The sequence below is a fragment of the Microcaecilia unicolor genome, chromosome 2 (genome assembly GCF_901765095.1).
Source record: "Microcaecilia unicolor chromosome 2, aMicUni1.1, whole genome shotgun sequence".
In the NCBI taxonomy this organism is placed as follows: domain Eukaryota; kingdom Metazoa; phylum Chordata; class Amphibia; order Gymnophiona; family Siphonopidae; genus Microcaecilia; species Microcaecilia unicolor.
The window spans coordinates 524158522-524176927 of NC_044032.1; the positions used below are offsets into that span (position 1 = coordinate 524158522).

General features: G+C 46.8%; 1 protein-coding gene across 2 annotated transcripts in view; it reads left to right on the top strand.

Moving 5' to 3' along the window:
• Positions 1-18406, top strand: part of TBC1D19 (TBC1 domain family member 19) — a 321596-nt gene that overhangs the window by 40528 nt on the left and 262662 nt on the right. For both annotated transcript variants that reach the window (XM_030192613.1, XM_030192614.1), the window contains exon 2: positions 9924-9996. In XM_030192613.1, coding sequence (XP_030048473.1) covers positions 9924-9996 — 73 coding nt within the window. The remainder of the gene's footprint in view (positions 1-9923; positions 9997-18406) is intronic.

Genomic DNA, 18406 nt, shown 5'->3' on the forward strand with positions numbered 1-18406 from the left:
GTAAGTCAAAGGGACAGCAAGGCTGAAAAGCCCTAGTAAAATTCTATTATGTATCCATTCTTACCTAGGGCTTTTTGTGAATTAAGGAACTAGGTATGCAAGGTAATGGACACACTCAAAACAGAAGCTATTCCTGAATCCAGTTTTGGGTTCTTTAGGGAATTTAAAAACTGATCAATCTCACTATCACTAGGCTTGGCTGTCTGCACTATAAAATTTGGTATAGTAGTAGGACGTTTGCTCCATTTCCTTAGCACTTTTCAGGAATTTATCTCCCTCTCACAAGGCATGTATTTTAGTTTTCCTACTGACACACTTGAAGATCATGGGTCAAGAGCTTCTCAACCTTGTTTTAGCCAAAGTATGGATAGACTCAAGTTGAAAATACCTGTTTCCCCACCTACTGGCTCATCGGGGTATTATAAAGGAATTTGGCCTTGTACAGTGAAGTGGAGGAGTGGCCTAGTGGTTAGGGTGGTGGACTTTGGTCCTGAGGAACTGAGTTCAATTCCCACTTCAGGCACAGGCAGCTCCTTGTGACTCTGGGCAAGTCACTTAACCCTCCATTGCCCCATGTAAGCCACATTGAGCCTGCCATGAGTGGGAAAGTGCAGGATACAAATGTAACAAAAAAAAAAGATAATATTGTCCTTATCACTCTAAACATATTCCTGTTCTTTAACTTTAATATTCTCTTCTGCAATTTCTATTCTGTTTTTAACTTGCGATTCAAAGAGGATCACAGAGCAAGGAGATACTCCAACCGGATAGAATTACATTAAAATCAAATAATCTAACCTTAATAAAAAAATATCCATCTAAGTCATTTTTTATAAAACATAACATTAAAAAAAACTAACAAACATGTTTTTAAGACCTTTTGAAAAGAACTGTAAGGCGTAGTTAAGCGAACTGTTCTAGGTAGACTATTCTATATTTTTGTGCCTTGGAAGGCAAAATAATGTTCCCAAACAGACTTCAATTGTATGCTTTTTTACAAAGGGACATTGAGAGACAGATTTTTAGAACTCTTTAGGTGCCGTCTATGACTTGGGAATATAATCAAGTTTCCTACCATAACTGAATTACCACCATAAATGCATTTATAGACCAGACAGACTATTTTAAATTGAATTTGAGATTCTAATCTTAGCCAATGTAAGTTATTCATCAGGGGGCTAACTTCACAAAACCTGCCTGATCCAAAGATTAATCTAACAGCTGTATTCTACAGAAGTTGGAGGTGCTGCATTTGTTGTTAATTTATGCTGCAACAAAGAATTACAATAATCCAGTGGTTCCCAAACCTGGTCCTGGAGGCACCCCAGCCAGTTAGGTTTTTGGGATATCCACAATGAATATTCATAAGAGAGATTTGCACGCACTGCCCCCATTGCATGCAAATCTTTCTCATGAATATTCATTGTGGATATCCCAAAAACCTGACTGACTGAGTTGCCTCCAGGATCAGGTTTTGGAACCACTGCAATAATCAAATATTGGAAGCAAAATTGCCTGTGCTGCTGTTCAAATTCATTGTTGTTATAATTCATTGTTCTTATATGTATTATAGCCAATTATGCCTCGCAAAAAAAGCTTTCTATGCATCTCAAACAATGTCATATTTGATACCACATACATACAGTGGGGGAAATATGTATTTGATCCCTTGCTGATTTTGTAAGTTTGCCCACTGACAAAGACATGAGCAGCCCATAATTGAAGGGTAGGTTATTGGTAACAGTGAGAGATAGCACATCACAAATTAAATCCGGAAAATCACATTGTGGAAAGTATATGAATTTATTTGCATTCTGCAGAGGGAAATAAGTATTTAATCCCTCTGGCAAACAAGACCTAATACTTGGTGGCAAAACCCTTGTTGGCAAGCACAGCGGTCAGACGTCTTCTGTAGTTGATGATGAGGTTTGCACACATGTCAGGAGGAATTTTGGTCCACTCCTCTTTGCAGATCATCTCTAAATCATTAAGAGTTCTGGGCTGTCGCTTGGCAACTCGCAGCTTCAGCTCCCTCCATAAGTTTTCAATGGGATTAAGGTCTGGTGACTGGCTAGGCCACTCCATGACCCTAATGTGCTTCTTCCTGAGCCACTCCTTTGTTGCCTTGGCTGTATGTTTTGGGTCATTGTCGTGCTGGAAGACCCAGCCACGACCCATTTTTAAGGCCCTGGCGGAGGGAAGGAGGTTGTCACTCAGAATTGTACAGTACATGGCCCCATCCATTCTCCCATTGATGCGGTGAAGTAGTCCTGTGCCCTTAGCAGAGAAACACCCCCAAAACATAACATTTCCACCTCCATGCTTGACAGTGGGGACGGTGTTCTTTGGGTCATAGGCAGCATTTCTCTTCCTCCAAACACGGCGAGTTGAGTTCATGCCAAAGAGCTCAATTTTTGTCTCATCTGACCACAGCACCTTCTCCCAATCACTCTCGGCATCATCCAGGTGTTCACTGGCAAACTTCAGACGGGCCGTCACATGTGCCTTCCGGAGCAGGGGGACCTTGCGGGCACTGCAGGATTGCAATCCGTTATGTCGTAATGTGTTACCAATGGTTTTCGTGGTGACAGTGGTCCCAGCTGCCTTGAGATCATTGACAAGTTCCCCCCTTGTAGTTGTAGGCTGATTTCTAACCTTCCTCATGATCAAGGATACCCCACGAGGTGAGATTTTGCGTGGAGCCCCAGATCTTTGTCGATTGACAGTCATTTTGTACTTCTTCCATTTTCTTACTATGGCACCAACAGTTGTCTCCTTCTCGCCCAGCGTCTTACTGATGGTTTTGTAGCCCATTCCAGCCTTGTGCAGGTGTATGATCTTGTCCCTGACATCCTTAGACAGCTCCTTGCTCTTGGCCATTTTGTAGAGGTTAGAGTCTGACTGATTCACTGAGTCTGTGGACAGGTGTCTTTCATACAGGTGACCATTGCCGACAGCTGTCTGTCATGCAGGTAACGAGTTGATTTGGAGCATCTACCTGGTCTGTAGGGGCCAGATCTCTTACTGGTTGGTGGGGGATCAAATACTTATTTCCCTCTGCAGAATGCAAATAAATTCATATACTTTCCACAATGTGATTTTCCGGATTTAATTTGTGATGTGCTATCTCTCACTGTTACCAATAACCTACCCTTCAATTATGGGCTGCTCATGTCTTTGTCAGTGGGCAAACTTACAAAATCAGCAAGGGATCAAATACTTATTTCCCCCACTGTAGTTATAAGCAGACTTTGACACATTTTTATTAAATCTAGGAGCCAGCTGTTCAGACCTCTCTTCTCCTTCCTCACCCCTCCAATACTGTCTGCAGTGAATTATTATTATTATTTTGGAGGAGGGGTGGGAATCCCATCCCAGATCAGTAGTAGCTCTTTTAGAAAGTGATTTACTAAGGCTTTTTTTTTTCTATTCTGTGTCAGGGGCGAAAAGAACTTCATCAAATTGGCTAGATCATAGATCCCATTATCATTGTATAACAACTAAATGATCTAATGAAGGCAATTTAAATTGGAGCCATGGCAATATCTCCATTCAGTTTCTATTGAAGAAAAATGTAGACCTGTGATATGGTCGTCACTTCATACCTTTACACTTCATTACTATTTAGACATTGTCATGAAGAACCAGTTCAATCAGGCATGCAGTTCTAGAAGGCCTTTTCAGTTAATAGTCAACCTCACTAACATACACTTCTTTAGGTTGCCCTCAGTAATTAAAATACATCAAAATAGCTGCTTGGCAGCAGTAGCACATTGCCTTGAAGAGAATCAACTGAAATTTAAATCTAGATGTCAGAATTTGGATGAGTAGATCTCACAGGACCTTGGAGGAAGCATGTAAGGGTTGTGAGGTCATTAGGGTATTTGTTGGACAAAAGTCTGACAGAGCCACAAACTTTGGTGTTTTTGCATGGCTTCTGTTGTTAAGAAGGGAAGATCAGTTTTGGAGCAGTCTCATTTTAAAACGTGCCTTCAAGATGAGTTCCCATTTTACCTTTCCCTCGAATAGGTTTCACTTGTGAGCTCATGAGTGTTATACTCATCTGCTAATCTTTTGTGTCTGACTCTTGACTGCCTTCTGCACAGGAATCTGCTCTGCTAACCCTGACCTTAGCTGCTCCAGGTGGTATTCTCTTTGACTTGACCTTTCCTGTCTGTACCTGAGCCAGTCACCACTCAGGCATTGACAGGAAGGTTGACATTTTGTAATGAGCTGCAGATTATTGCTGCAGTTTTTTAACAAGACAGGTTATCAATAGAAATCAAACAAAATAAAACATGGAAAAGAAAATAAGATGATACCTTTTTTATTGGACATAATACATTTCTTGATTAGCTTTTGGAGGTTGTCCTTCTTCGTCAGATCGGAAATAAGCAAATGTGTTAGCAGATAGTATATATAAGAGAAACATCAAAGCATTACTTTGACAGAGTGGGAGGGTGGGGTATGCATGGGGACATCAAAGCATTTCATTGATATTCTAACAGGATGGGTGTTGGTAGGTGAGAGGAGGGTAATAAACAGAGAAATACAGCTTTATGGTTTATAATGGGTTAGAAAACCCAGATCCTTATTAAGTCCTGTTTGTTGGGTGTCAAAATATTCCCCACAGTCATTCACAAGGGAAAAATATTTAACATAAAGGACTATTTTACATGCTCATCTTCCAATGTGGTATATATCATTCAGTGTAAAAAATGTAACGAAGGATGCTATATTGGAGAAACAAGCCAGATGCTTAAGACAAGATTCAAACTGCACAGACATCACATGAAAATAGCCGGTGCCAGTCAAGCTCCCACCCCTGTGGGCCAACACTTTACAAGACCAGAACACTGCACCAGTGATTTCACAGTAAGAATACTAAAAGGTAATTTTAAAACAATACAGGAATGTAAGACCTTTGAAATAAGAATGATTGAATATTTTGACACCCAACAAACAGGACTTAAGTACATAAGTACATAAGTAGTGCCATACTGGGAAAGACCAAAGGTCCATCTAGCCCAGCATCCTGTCACCGACAGTGGCCAATCCAATAAGGATCTGGGTTTTCTAACCCATTATAAACCATAAAGCTGTATTTCTCTGTTTATTTCTCTGTTTATTACCCTCCTCTCACCTACCAATACCCATCCTGTTAGAATATCAATGAAATGCTTTGATGTCCCCATGCATACCCCCACCCTCCCACTCTGTCAGACTGTCACAGTAATGCTTTGATGTTTCTCTTATATATACTATCTGCTAACACATTTGCTTATTTCCGATCTGACGAAGAAGGGCAACCTTCGAAAGCTAATCAAGAAATGTATTAAGTTATGTCCAATAAAAAAGGTATCATCTTATTTTCTTTTCCATGTTTTATTTTGTTTGATTTCTACCACACCTCTCTACTTAACAAGACAGTAATTTGCATGTTCATTGCTTGTAGCATACTGCCTTAGTTTTTGAGCAAAGGTTTTGCAGTAGAGCAACATGCTGAGCCAGCTCTGCCGCAAAGCTTTTTGCATTGGCCCCCGAGTTTGTACTTACTGTGTGTTTAATGCATGGTAACTGCAAAATTTTAATGCATTTTAGTAAAAAAAGGGGCCCTTAGTCAAACAAGTTGGAAATATTTCTCTATCTTTAAACTTAAAAAAAATATTAGAAAATTACAAATAATGTCTTAATTTTTAGCTAAATTTGTATCTTATATTCTCCAAGGACAAGCAGGATATTGATATTCTCACATGTGGGTGGTGATATCCGACGGAGCCCTATATGGAAATAGCTCTCCACCTTTACTCAAACTTTTGAGAGTGTTCCACTGCGCCCCTGCCACTGTTATTCAGATCCTCACCAGTGCCGTTTTTCTGCAGAGCTAAATGGTCACATTTTACTTGTGCTTTCTTATAGCTTATGTTTGGTGATTGTTTTTTTTTCTAAGGATTTTTCAACTTTTTTTTTTTTTTTTGCGTTTGAGTAAGCCCTGTTGTTGTCATATGGTGTCTCTTTTTACCCATTAGCCATTTTAATTCGTTTTTTTGGATGGTTTTAAGTTTCCTTTGTTTTTTCATAGGCTTGGTTATGGCCACTGTAGCTCTCAAGCATCCGGTTAGGTACCTGTTCATGACTGAGTTGTTGGATTTCACAGTGACTGTTTTTCTAGACATGCTTCTCAATGATTAAAAAGGGCTCCCGGTTACTCAAGACCATAACCCAACAAATACATATTCCTGGTACCTGCAGTGGTTGGGACCCAGTCATGATCGTTCTCATTGTATTGTGTGTTCAGATGCCAAAAGAGAGGTATCTCTGGTCAAGAGAGGCAGCATGAACAAGTTTTTGGCACCAATAAGATCGATCCATCAACTTTGGTATTGGAAGCATAGGTTTTCATAGCTCCCGTAGCTAGATTGAACATTAGGGCTATATCTACATTGAGAGTGTCTCAGTCACCCTCAGCATCGAGCATCAATAGAGGTCATCAGGACTGGTCATCATCCAATCCCCTCCCAAGGAAGAGGAAGGATTCATCCTTGTTTTCATGAGCATTAAGGGACAAGGATGCTGGAAGTTAGGCGAAGGCTGGGGTGCACCAGCATTGAATCCCTTTGGTGTGCAGTGCCAAGAGCAGTGAGGCACCGAGAACACTGGTGTCCTTGAAGTACATTGAGGATTAATCGTCCTCCCTGGTACTGGAAGGGGGTGCAGTACCCTCCAAGGAGCTGAGATCAACCTTCAAATACATGCCAAGTGACTCAGGAGGACATGCCCACTCTGACTGTGATGCCCCTGCCTTTGTCTATGGCAGCCTTGAGGAGCTGCTTTTGAAACAGTTTGAAGAATAGATGGAGTGCTTCTTTTCTCAATGTGAGGCTGCTGCTTCAATGGCATGGATGTTGAGGCTTGATATTATCCATTCCATACAAGACCCATTCACTGCCTGTGGGAGACACATCAACACCAAAGCTTCAAATGGTTTTGGGGTCGAAGCCTGCTGCACCAATGACAGACTCCAATCTTTTTTTGGTGGGGGAGGAAGCTTCCCTGGTGCCTCAGTACCACAAAACAGTCCTTCAATTCTGCTCCAGGCTAGGATCATACAACAAGCTTGCCTTGGATGCCTTCTTCTTTTCCTGAGGGCAGGGCCTTCTTGTCATGTCCGCGGAGTCCCGTGGACACGCACACTTGACTGGCACTGCCTAAGCCATGTGTGTGTAGTCCTCTCTGGGTTTGTTCAGAGAGCAGTGGTTGCAGGCTCCTTAATTGCTTTGCTTCCATGCACCTGTTTCTGCTCTCTCTCTCTCTGCCTGGCTTCCAGGCTCCTTGATTGCTTTGCTTCCATGCACCTGTTTCTGCTCTCTCTCTCTCTGCCTGGCTTCCCTTCTATTGTCTTCCGGTTCCTCCTTCCCCTGCTCTTGTCCTGTGGCTGTGCCCCTTCCCCCTGCTGATGTCAGACACCAGCACTTTATCAGCTGAGCTCTCCCTAGATTCCATGCTTCGGCTTCTACTTTGGTAGGTGTTTCTAACTCTGTAGTCTGCTTCTTACTTACTGGTCCCTTGTTGCTGACTTTGCCTGTACCTGGTTTACCCTTCTGCCTGCCTACTGACTTTCATCTGTACCTGGATTACTGTCTTGCCTGCCTACTGACTTTTGCCTGTACCTGGATTACTCTCTTGCCTGCCTACTGACTTTTGCCTGTACCTGGATTACTCTCTTGCCTGCCTACTGACTTTCGCCTGTACCTGGATTTCTCTCGCCTGCCGCCTGCCTACTGACTTTCGCCTGTACCTGGATTACTCTCTTGACCTGCTGCCTGCCTGGCCGATACATTCATCACCCCGCTTCCAGCTCCGTCCTGTAAGTCCTGCAGATTGCCCGCACCTAGGGGCTCAACCTCTGGGGAACGGCGGTCAGTGCAGGTGAAACCCGGGGCAGTCAGTGCAGGTGAAACCCGGGGTTGTCTAGCTGCCAAGCAGAACCTGGTCTGAGTACCGGGCTCAGCAGCGCTCTACTTGGTACAAGAACTCACAAGTCTGACACTTCTCTATGCTTATCTTCCGGTACCTTTCAGTATGAAAACTATTCTGAAACTCAGGAATTGTGAGCCTAATGACCCCTTACTGGCTGAGATGGATATGGTTCCCACTTATGCCCTGCAGTGGCAAATGGAAGCAAGTGCTTCAGTAAAAATAGGCATGTTCTTCCTTTTGCTATTGCAGGGCAGACTTCTTCCGGAGGTTTCTTCCAGAAAACCTTTGGATTGCTTTTTAACACATTATTCATGATCAAGGGGCCCTTCTACATCTCCACGTTCAATCCCTAGCCCTCATAGCTTGGATGTTGAGAGAGTAGTGGTGGATTCCCTGAACTTACCAGATAATGGGGCTCATTTTCAAATCATATAGACTTACAGAGTTCCATAGTTTACTATGTAGCTTTGGAAGTAAGTGCTTTGAAAATACGCCTTATTGTGTCTTAAGTTCTGTTGGCTTCTCGAAGAGTTTCTATTAGGAGATCTTACAGTTTAAATGGAAGAGGTTTGCTGTCCTTATATTTGTTTTCATGTTGCACACAAAAGCTACTAGAATACTTTCTATATCTATCAGGGTCAGGGCTCAAGACCAACTGTTAGGGTTTCATCTTAGCGTAGTTGGCACTTACCATCAGGAAGTAAAAGGTAAACCCAATCTTCTCAGCCTCTACTTTGTTTTATGCAAGCCTGGCTTCTATTGAAGCCTCCCTTCAAGCTTCTTGCAGTGTCATTTGACCTCAATATTGTTTTATCTCAGCTGATGAGCACTCCTTCTTTTGCCTCTAGATACCTACCTTCTGAATTACGTGACCTGGAAGGTCCTGTTTTTGGTGATGGTCACTTCAGCCCGCAGGGTCAATGAGCTCCAGGTCCTAGTTAGCTGATCCACCTTACACTAAGTTTATCAACAGCTGAATGCACACACATTCTAAGCTCCTTCCTAAAGGTAGTATCTGAGTTCCATCTTAACCAGACAATTTTTCTGCCAACATTTTTTTTTTTTACAAATCCTCATGCCCCCAACGGTGAAAGTGCAATGGCCACTTTGGCCTACAAGAGAGCTTTGGCCACCTATCTGAAACAAGCTAAAGCCCATAGAAATTCCACCAAGCTTTGTTTCTTTTAACCCAAACAGGATGGGGCCTGTCGTCAGCAAATGCACTCTTTTAAATTGGCTAGCAGACTGCATTTCCTTCTCTTCAGAGGTCATGTCAGAACTATGGCCGTGCTGGTAGCCCATGAGATTGGCCTTCCTAGAGGAAATATGCAGAGCTGCGATATGGTCGTAGGTTCATTCATTTAACACATTATTGCTTGGAACAGGACTCCCGAAGTGACAGTCAATTTGGCCTGACAGTACTCCAGAATTTATTTGGGGTTTAGAATCCAGCTCTGCTCCCCTAGGCCCAATTATTTTCTGTTCCAGTCTGCCTTATATAGGCTTATTGATCATTATCCTCTATTTTGTTAAAGGTAGCCTGTAGCTAGGGAATTCCATATGTGAGGATATCCATATCCTGCTTGTCCTTGGAGAAAGCAACATTAGTTACATACAGCAGGTGTTCTCCGAGGAGGATACATATCCTCATATATTCTCTCTCCTCCCCTTGTAGTTGAATTCTGTTAGCTAGATACTCGACTGGTAAGCTCCTGTGCGATAGCAGCAGGCAGGAAGGCGCATTTGTGGTAGAACGCTGTCAGAAGTTCTGTAAAGCTGGAGAGCTGTTGTGCAGGGTTCCATTGGATGACATCACCCACATGTGAGGATATATATCCTGCTGTCCTTGGAGAATATATACTTAAAGTAAGTAACTTCCTTTTCGGAGTAATGTCCATAAAACAATAGACTGAATAGTTTCTTGTTTCTCTATTTTGCTTCAGGTTAGTCTGCACAGATCAGATATTAAACTTGAATCATTGAAAGAAGACATTAAGGAGTTCTTGAAAATATCTGGTGAGTGTGGATTTCTTTAATAATTTCAAGTTATATTTTTATACAATGTTAGTTGTAATTTTTATGCTCCCTTTCAAATAGTTCATAAATCTATATGATTATACAGGAAGAAATGAATATGGCTAAATTTGATAAAGGATATTCTACCCAGATATAAAAAGAAGCAACTTAATAAAATGAATGAAATAAATATGCTTGTATAAGGTTTCCTGGAAGCCAATGTCTGCAATAGATCCAGTTATAATTAGTTGGACAAGCACTTTCTAAAGCCCAGCAACCTGTTTCCAATAGTGGTCAATCTGGGTCACTTTGAAGTGGGGGACAGAAATTTTACCTATCCCCAACAGAATCTAACCCATACCCACTAAGATCCATTCCATCCCTACAATTAATCTCCTCCATCCCCATCCGTACTTACAAGAGTTGACTCTCCTGCTTATAATCGAAAGAGAAAAATGCTTATATTGCGACCCAAATCGGGAGATAGACGTTTATCTCCCAAAAACGAATAAATCGGTATAATCGAAAGCCGATTTTGGACGTTTTCAACTGCACTCCGTCGCGGATGCGGACAAAGTAGATGGGGGCGTGTCAGAGGTGTGGCGAAGGCGGAACTGGGGCGTGGTTATCGGCCGAACAGAGATGGGCGCATTTCACCGATAATGGAAAAAAAGTATGCGTTTTTAGCTAGACTTTAGGACACTTTTCCTGGACCCTGTTTTTTCACGAATAAGGCCCCAAAAAGTGCCCTAAATGACCAGATGACCACCGGAGGGAATCGGGGATGACCTCCCCTGACTTCCCCAGTGGCTACTAACCCCCTCCCACCACAAAAAATGAAGTTTCACAACTTTTTATTTTCACCCTCAAATGTCATACCCAGCTCCCTGACAGCAGTATGCAGGTCACTGGAGCAGTTGTTAGGGACTTCAGTGGACTTCAGGCAGGTGGACCCAGGCCCATCCCCCCTACCTGTTACACTTGTGCTGCTTAATGCTGAGTCCTCCAACCCCCCCCCCCCAAAAAAAAAACCCACTGTACCCACATGTAGGTGACCCCCTTCACCCCTTAGGGCTATGGTAGTAGTGTAGACTTGTGGGTTTTGGGGGGATTTGGGGGGCTCAACACACAAGGGAAGGATGCTATGCACCTGGGAGCTCTTTTACTTTTTTTTTTTTTTTTAAAGTGCCCCCTAGGGTGCCCGGTTGGTGTCCTGGCATGTGAGGGGGACCAGTGCACTACGAATCCTGGCCCCTCCCACGAACAAATGCCTTGGATTTGGTCATTTTTGAGCTGGGCCGCTTTGGTTTCGATTATCGCTAAAAAACGAAAATGCCCAGCTCAAAAAACGACCAAATCCAATGCATTTGCCTGGCACAAACCGTATTTTCGCAAAAAAAGATAGACGTCCATTTTTTTCGAAAATACAGTTCGGCCCGCCCCTTCACGGACCCATTCTCGGAGATGGACGTTCTTACACATAGGCGTTCGCGTTCGATTATGCCCCTCTCTATTATCTACTTGCCTACAGCCCTCTGTTTCCTTCCACTCCCAACAGCCTCCCATGGGTTTTTGGTTGGTATTCACTATTCAACCAATGAGTGTTCCAAGCCTCAGTCTGGTGTTCTGTCTGCCTTTATGGGCATTCTAAGCCTCATTCTGGTGTTTCAGTTGCCTCTTTCAGTGCATTCCAAGCCTCATTTTGGAGTCAACAGAGATTTTGACAATACTTTTGCGGGAATCCCACATCAACTTTTTCCATCCCCATGGGAATCCCATGGGTTCTGCATGCAGCACTCTACTTAGAAGTACATGGCAGACCCTTCATTATTGGGGTAATTTTATAAAACTAAAAAAGTAGGATTGCCTAGAAGCATTTCACTTTGATAAATGTGCTTCCATATCATCAAGCTGATCAATCCATAGACTGGTGGGTTGTGTCCATCTACCAGCAGGTGGAGATAGAGAGCAAACTTTGCCTCCCTATATGTGGTCATGTGCTGCCGGAAACTCCCCAGTATGTTCTCTATCTCAGCAGGTGGTGGTCACACACAGCAGCAGCTCTGGCTAGGCCTCCAAGCCTAATCCTTAGGTTTTGTTGAGGCCTGGGGTTGAGGGCTCTTTTGAGCAAGTGCAAACCTGGTGGTGCCAGGTCCCTCCTTTTCTCCCCCCTCCCGCTGGCTCCGTTAAAAAAAAAAAAAAAATTTTAACATCCTTAAAGGCGTTTATTTCGACGTTTATTTAAACGTTCATTGCAGCTACTCACTGGGACACCAGTTCGTTACAGCTCGGAGCGGCAAGCAGGTAATTTTACCTTTTTATAGTGGGCAGGGGGTTCCCCGATTCTTCTCCTCGTGGCATATAGCGTCGGAGGGCGAGGGCGCAAAGGGTCGCTCCCCAGATCGCTGGAGCGCTTCTAGAGGGGATGCGGGGGTTTTACAGCCTGATTCGCCCTTGATGGGTGACAGTTTAGTGATCGATGAATGTCCCGGTCCTTCCTCCGGCGTGGCGGTTTTTCCCGCCATAAACGCCCATCCCCCGCTCCTCGCCTCCGCCATCTTGGCCGGCCACGCGGCTCGGACGGCTTCTTCGTGGGCCGCCCTTGAGGTTGGAGACATTAATGCCATGAACGCCCTTAATTTGGGCGACGGCGCAAAAGCGGCTAAGTTAAGCGCCGTTCTTCCCGCGCGGCTCCTTCGCGGAGTGTCGCGCCGGACGCCATTTTGGATGCGCAGCATGTCTCTCCCCCGCTCTTGCGAGCGCCGGTTGAGGGTGCGTCTAGGGCTGTTGCCCAGGCTGCGGAAGTGCACAGTCTGGGGGGTTTCTCCCCCGAGTTTGTTTTGCTGCTGCATCAGGCTTTCCTCATGCAAAACGCTGCCCCTGCTCCCTCGTCTGGTAAAGAGGTTGAGGTTCCCAGAGGTAACGCCCTCGGGTTGATTCCCAGGCCTTGGAGGACTTTGTCTCCTCCGATGTAGATGAGGGCAGCGTGTCTGAGGTCTCCCAACGGTCCTTTGCGGATTCCTTGGAGGAGATAGATCCCCGCTCGGATGGAGCGGATGACCCCTCTGCAGCGCGGCTTTTTAGCCCAGAGGATTTGCCCAACCTGTTGTTACAGGCCATGGACACTTTGAAGATTTCCTCTCCGGAGGACGTCTCTCCCTCAGCCCCTGTTGGCTCTGCCATTATGCTGGGGACGAAGCGCCCGCCTAGAACCTTCCACGTGCATGATGCCATGCACTCCTTAATTTCGGCTCAATGGGATGTCCCGGAAGCGAGCCTCAAAGTGGCTAGGGCTATGTCCCGCCTCTATCCTTTGCCTGAAAGTGAACGTGAGGCCTATCTGTGGCCTACCGTGGATTCTTTAATCACTGCGGTGACTAAGAAAACGGCTTTGCCGGTGGAAGGTGGCACGGCCCTAAAGGACGCCCAAGACAGAAGATTGGAGGCGGCCTTAAGGTCGTCCTTTGAGGCGACTGCTTTAAGTTTGCAGGCCTCGGTTTGCGGTTCCTATGTGGCCAGGGCGTGCCTGACTATGGTGCAGCGGGCTTCCCCCTCGGATCATTCCTTGAGGGCTGATTGGCCGGCCCTGGAATCGGGCTTAGCCTATTTGGCAGACTTGCTGTATGATGTCTTGAGCCTCAGCTAAAGGCATGGCTCAGACAGTCTCTGCGCGGCGGTGACTTTGGCTGAAACATTGGTCTGCTGACCACGCCTCTAAATCCCGCCTGGCTAGGTTGCCTTTTAAAGGCAAGCTGCTCTTTGGGGTCGAGCTGGACAAAATCGTGACCGATCTCGGCACGTCTAAGGGCAAGAAATTACCAGAGGTCAGGGCTCGGGCTAGTACTCGTCCCAGTACCTTCAGAGGACGGTTGCAGGAAGCCCGTCGGTACCGCCCGGGCAAGTCGGGCTCCTCTGCCCCTTCTTCCTTCAAGAGGAATTTCTCCCCCAAGCAGCATTCCTTTCGCAGAGACCGCCGTCCCGGAGGTGCTCCCTCCGGTCCTCCCCCAGGGTCTCGTACCCAATGACGGGGCCTTGGTCCACGCCCCAGTGCAGATTGGAGGACGGCTGTCCTCGTTTCTGGGCGAGTGGACCACAATAACTTCAGACGCGTGGGTGCTGGAAGTCATCAGAGATGGCTACAAGCTAGAGTTCTGCCGACCCTTAAAAGACGGGTTCGTACTCTCTCCCTGCAAGTCTCCGGTCAAGCTGTGGCAGTGCAGCAGACCTTGGACAATCTGATCCGCCTGGGCGCGGTCGTTCCGGTGCCAGAAAGTCAGCTTGGCAAGGGACGTTACTCCATTTACTTTGTGGTACCAAAGAAAGGAGGTTCTGTCCGGCCTATCCTCGACCTCAAAGGGGTCAATCGGGCCTTGAAAGTGCGGCACTTTCGCATGGAGACTCTCCGCTCTGTTATAGCGGCAGTGAAGGCAGGAGAGTTCCTGGCATCCTTGGGCATCAAGGAAGCGTACCTGCATATTCCCATCTGGCCTCATCATTAACGCTTTCTGCGTTTTGCAGTCCTGGGACGACACTTCCAGTTCAGAGCCCTCCCTTTCGGGTTGGCTACTGCTCCGCGGACCTTTTCCAAAGTAATGGTGGTCATCGCGGCCTTCCTACGAAAGGAAGGGGTACAAGTCCATCCTTATCTGGACGACTGGTTGATCCGAGCCCCCTCTTATGCAGAGTGCGGCAAGCTGTGAACCGGGTAGTTGCTCTTTTGAGCTCCCTGGGATGGATCATCAACTGGGAGAAGAGCCAGCTGCGCCCGACTCAGTCCCTGGAGTACCTGGGAGTTCGATTCGACACCCAAGTGGGCAGAGTGTTCCTGCCAGACAATCGGATTGTCAAACTTCAGGCTCAAGTGGACCAGTTCCTAGTAGCCTCTCCTCCTCGGGCTTGGGACTATGTGCAGCTGTTGGGCTCTATGACGGCCATGATGGAAGTAGTGCCCTGGGCCAGGGCTCATATGAGACCACTTCAACAATCTTTGCTGCGGCGCTGGACTCCGATGTCGGAGGATTATGCTGTGCGCCTTCCCTTGGACCCAGCAGTGCGCAAGGCGCTGAGCTGGTGGATGCAGACAGACAAGTTGTCTGCGGGAATGCCTCTGGTGACCCCAGAGTGGATTGTCGTCACGACGGACGCCTCTTTGTCGGGCTGGGGAGCCCACTGCTTGGGAAGGACAGCGCAGGGGCTCTGGTCTCCTGCAGAGGCAAAGTGGTCTATCAACCTCCTGGAACTCAGAGCCATTCGGTTGGCGCTTTTGGAGTTCATCCCGGTACTGGTGTTGAAGCCTGTACGGGTCCTGTCAGACAATGCCACGGCTGTGGTCTATGTCAACCGCCAGGGAGGTACCAAGAGCGCCCCTCTAGCCAAGGAGGCTATGAATCTTTGCCAGTGGGCGGAAGCGAACGTGGAGCAGCTTTCAGCGGCCCACATTGCCGGAGTCATGAATGTCAAGGCGGTCTTTCTCAGTCGCCATACCTTGGAGCCCGGAGACTGGCAACTATCTGCTCAGGCGTTCTTGGACATCACGAAGCGCTGGGGCCAGCCGAGCCTAGTTCTGATGGCGTCATCGGCCAATTGCCAAGTGCCGCGCTTTTTCAGCAGAGGACGGGACCCTCGATCCCTGGGAGTAGATGCTCTTCTCCAACAGTGGCCGACACAAGAGCTCCTCTATGTGTTCCCGCCCTGGCCCATGTTGGGCAGGGTGCTAGACCGGGTGGCAAAGCATCCCGGCAGGGTAATCCGGGTGGGTCCGGATTGGCCCAGACGTCCCTGGTATGCGGACTTGATCAGGTTCTCAGTCGACGATCCTCTGCGGCTGTCAGTGGAGCAGGGCCTGTTACATCAGGGTCCCGTGGTGATGGAGGATCCCTCCCCCTTTGGTCTTGCGACCTGGCTATTGAGCGGCAGCGTCTGAGGAAGAAGGGCTTCTCAGACAAGGTCATCTCCACTATGCTAAGAGCGAGGAAGCGCTCTACTTCTACTGCTTACGCCAGGGTTTGGCGTATCTTTGCAGCGTGGTGTGAAGCAGGCTCACTTTCTCCCTTCACTGCTCCAATTTCTTCAGTGTTGGCGTTCCTGCAAGAAGGTCTGGAGAAAGGCCTGTCGCTCAGTTCCCTTAAAGTCCAGGTAGCGGCTCTGGCTTGCTTCAGGGGCCGCCTGAAGGGTGCTTCCCTGGCTTCGCAGCCAGATGTGGTGTGCTTTCTCAAGGGAGTTAATCACCTGCGCCCTCCTCTGCACTCAGTGGTGCCTGCGTGGAATCTCAACCTGGTGCTAAGAGCGTTGCAGAAGCCGCCTTTTGAACCCTTGTCAAGGGCATCTCTGAAAGACCTGACATGGAAAGCAGTCTTTTTGGTGGCTATCACTTCAGCCAGAAGAGTTTCCGAGCTCCAGGCGCTCTCATGTCGAGAGCCTTTTCTGCTGTTCACTGAGGCAGGAGTGACTATTCGCACAGTGCCTTCCTTTCTGCCCAAGATTGTTTCTCGCTTCCATGTGAATCAGCAGCTCTGTCTCCCTTCCTTTCGTAGGGAGGACTACCCAGAGGAGTACTCTGCTCTTAAATATCTGGATGTGAGGCGAGTCATCATCAGATACTTGGAAGTGACCAATGATTTCCGGAAATCGGATCATCTGTTTGTCCTGTTTGCAGGTCCTCGTAAGGGTCTGCAGGCTGCTAAGCCTACAGTGGCAAGATGGGTCAAGGAAGCCATTGCAGCGGCTTATGTGGCCGCAAGGAAGGTGCCGCCTATCCAGCTGAAGGCTCACTCCACGAGAGCTCAGGCGGCCTCGATGGCAGAGGCCGGATCCGTCTCCTTGGAAGAGATATGCAAGGCGGCAACTTGGGCTTCGGCTCATACATTCTCCAAGCATTACCGTTTGACGGTGGCTGCACGGGCGGAGGCCCGGTTTGGAGCTTCAGTGTTGAGGTCAGGGATTTCAATGTCCCGCCCTGGGTGAGTACTGCTTCGGTACATCCCACCAGTCTATGGATTGATCAGCTTGATGATATGGAAGGTAAAATTATGTATAATCATACCTGATAATTTTCTTTCCATTAATCATAGCTGATCAATCCATAGCCCCTCCCAGATATCTGTACTGTTTTTATTCTGGTTGCATTTCAGGTTCAAGTTTAGTCTTCAGTTACTTCAGAAAGACTTCGTGTTCAAGTTTTTTCACTTGGATTCTTCAAGAGTTGAGACGAGTTTGTGTTACAGTGAGCTGCTGCATTCCTCTCCCCCCCGTTTTACGGGGCTGGATTGAGACATAAATTCTGCCGGCACTCCCTCCCGCTTCGTGCGGCTGTAGGGCAGCTTTGTACCCCTCCCGCTTCGGCGGTGTTAGGGTCAGTCAGCTCCTCCCGCGGTTGCGGTTGCAGGATAAGCCAGATCCCCCGCATCGGCGGGTGTGGTGTCCCTCCCCCGCTCCGCGGGGATGAGCTGGACGGATTCCCCTCCCCCACTTGTGTGGGGATGAGCTGGGTTAATTCCCCTCCCCCGTTTCGGCGGTGGTGAGCTGGACAGAGTGTCCCTTCGTGGGTGTAATTCTCTAAGTGCTGAGTCCTGCGGATGGAGCTTTGATATCGACATACTGAGGAGTTTCCGGCAGCACATGACCACATATAGGGAGGCAAAGTTTGCTCTCTATCTCCACCTGCTGGTAGATGGACACAACCCACCAGTCTATGGATTGATCAGCTATGATTAATGGAAAGAAAATTATCAGGTATGATTATACATAATTTTACCTTTTTAATTTTAAATATTTAATTTGTATTATTACAATACAGTCTCGATTATCTGACCTTCGCTAATCCAACCATTTGGCATATTCAACAGACACCCGGTGACATCATTGTGTTGCTGTTAAGAAGCGCGCAAATTGTCTTCCTGTTTTGTGGCTTCACATGCTGCAAGAAAACCATGTTTGATCTGAGACCATGCTTCTCTGCAAGGGAACCATGCTTTGCAGGTGATACTCCTTCATGCACCGCTGATCGCCGTTAAGAAGCATACGGCTTCTTTTCTAGTTTTCCAGTACTGTACTGTATGTGCAGTAATGTTTGAAACTGGGACCGTACCTTTGCAGGGAGGGAATCATTTTGATTTGACACCATTCTTTTATGCAAGGAAACCATAATTTTTAGACCTGGGACCCCACTTTTGCAGTGAGGGAACCATAAAATGTTTTTAGCTGAGACTTGCTTTTACAACATGGCAGCAATATTTGGACCTGGGACCCTGCTTTTGCAATGAGGGAACCATTTTTGATCTGAGACGCTGCTTCTAACAATGCTGGTTTGAGCATTACATGATGGTAAAGGGAGTGCTAAAGAAAGTAAACATTAAATATGTTTTGAGCTGAGATCTTGCTTTCCCTGCCAGGAACTGGTTTTGATCTGAGA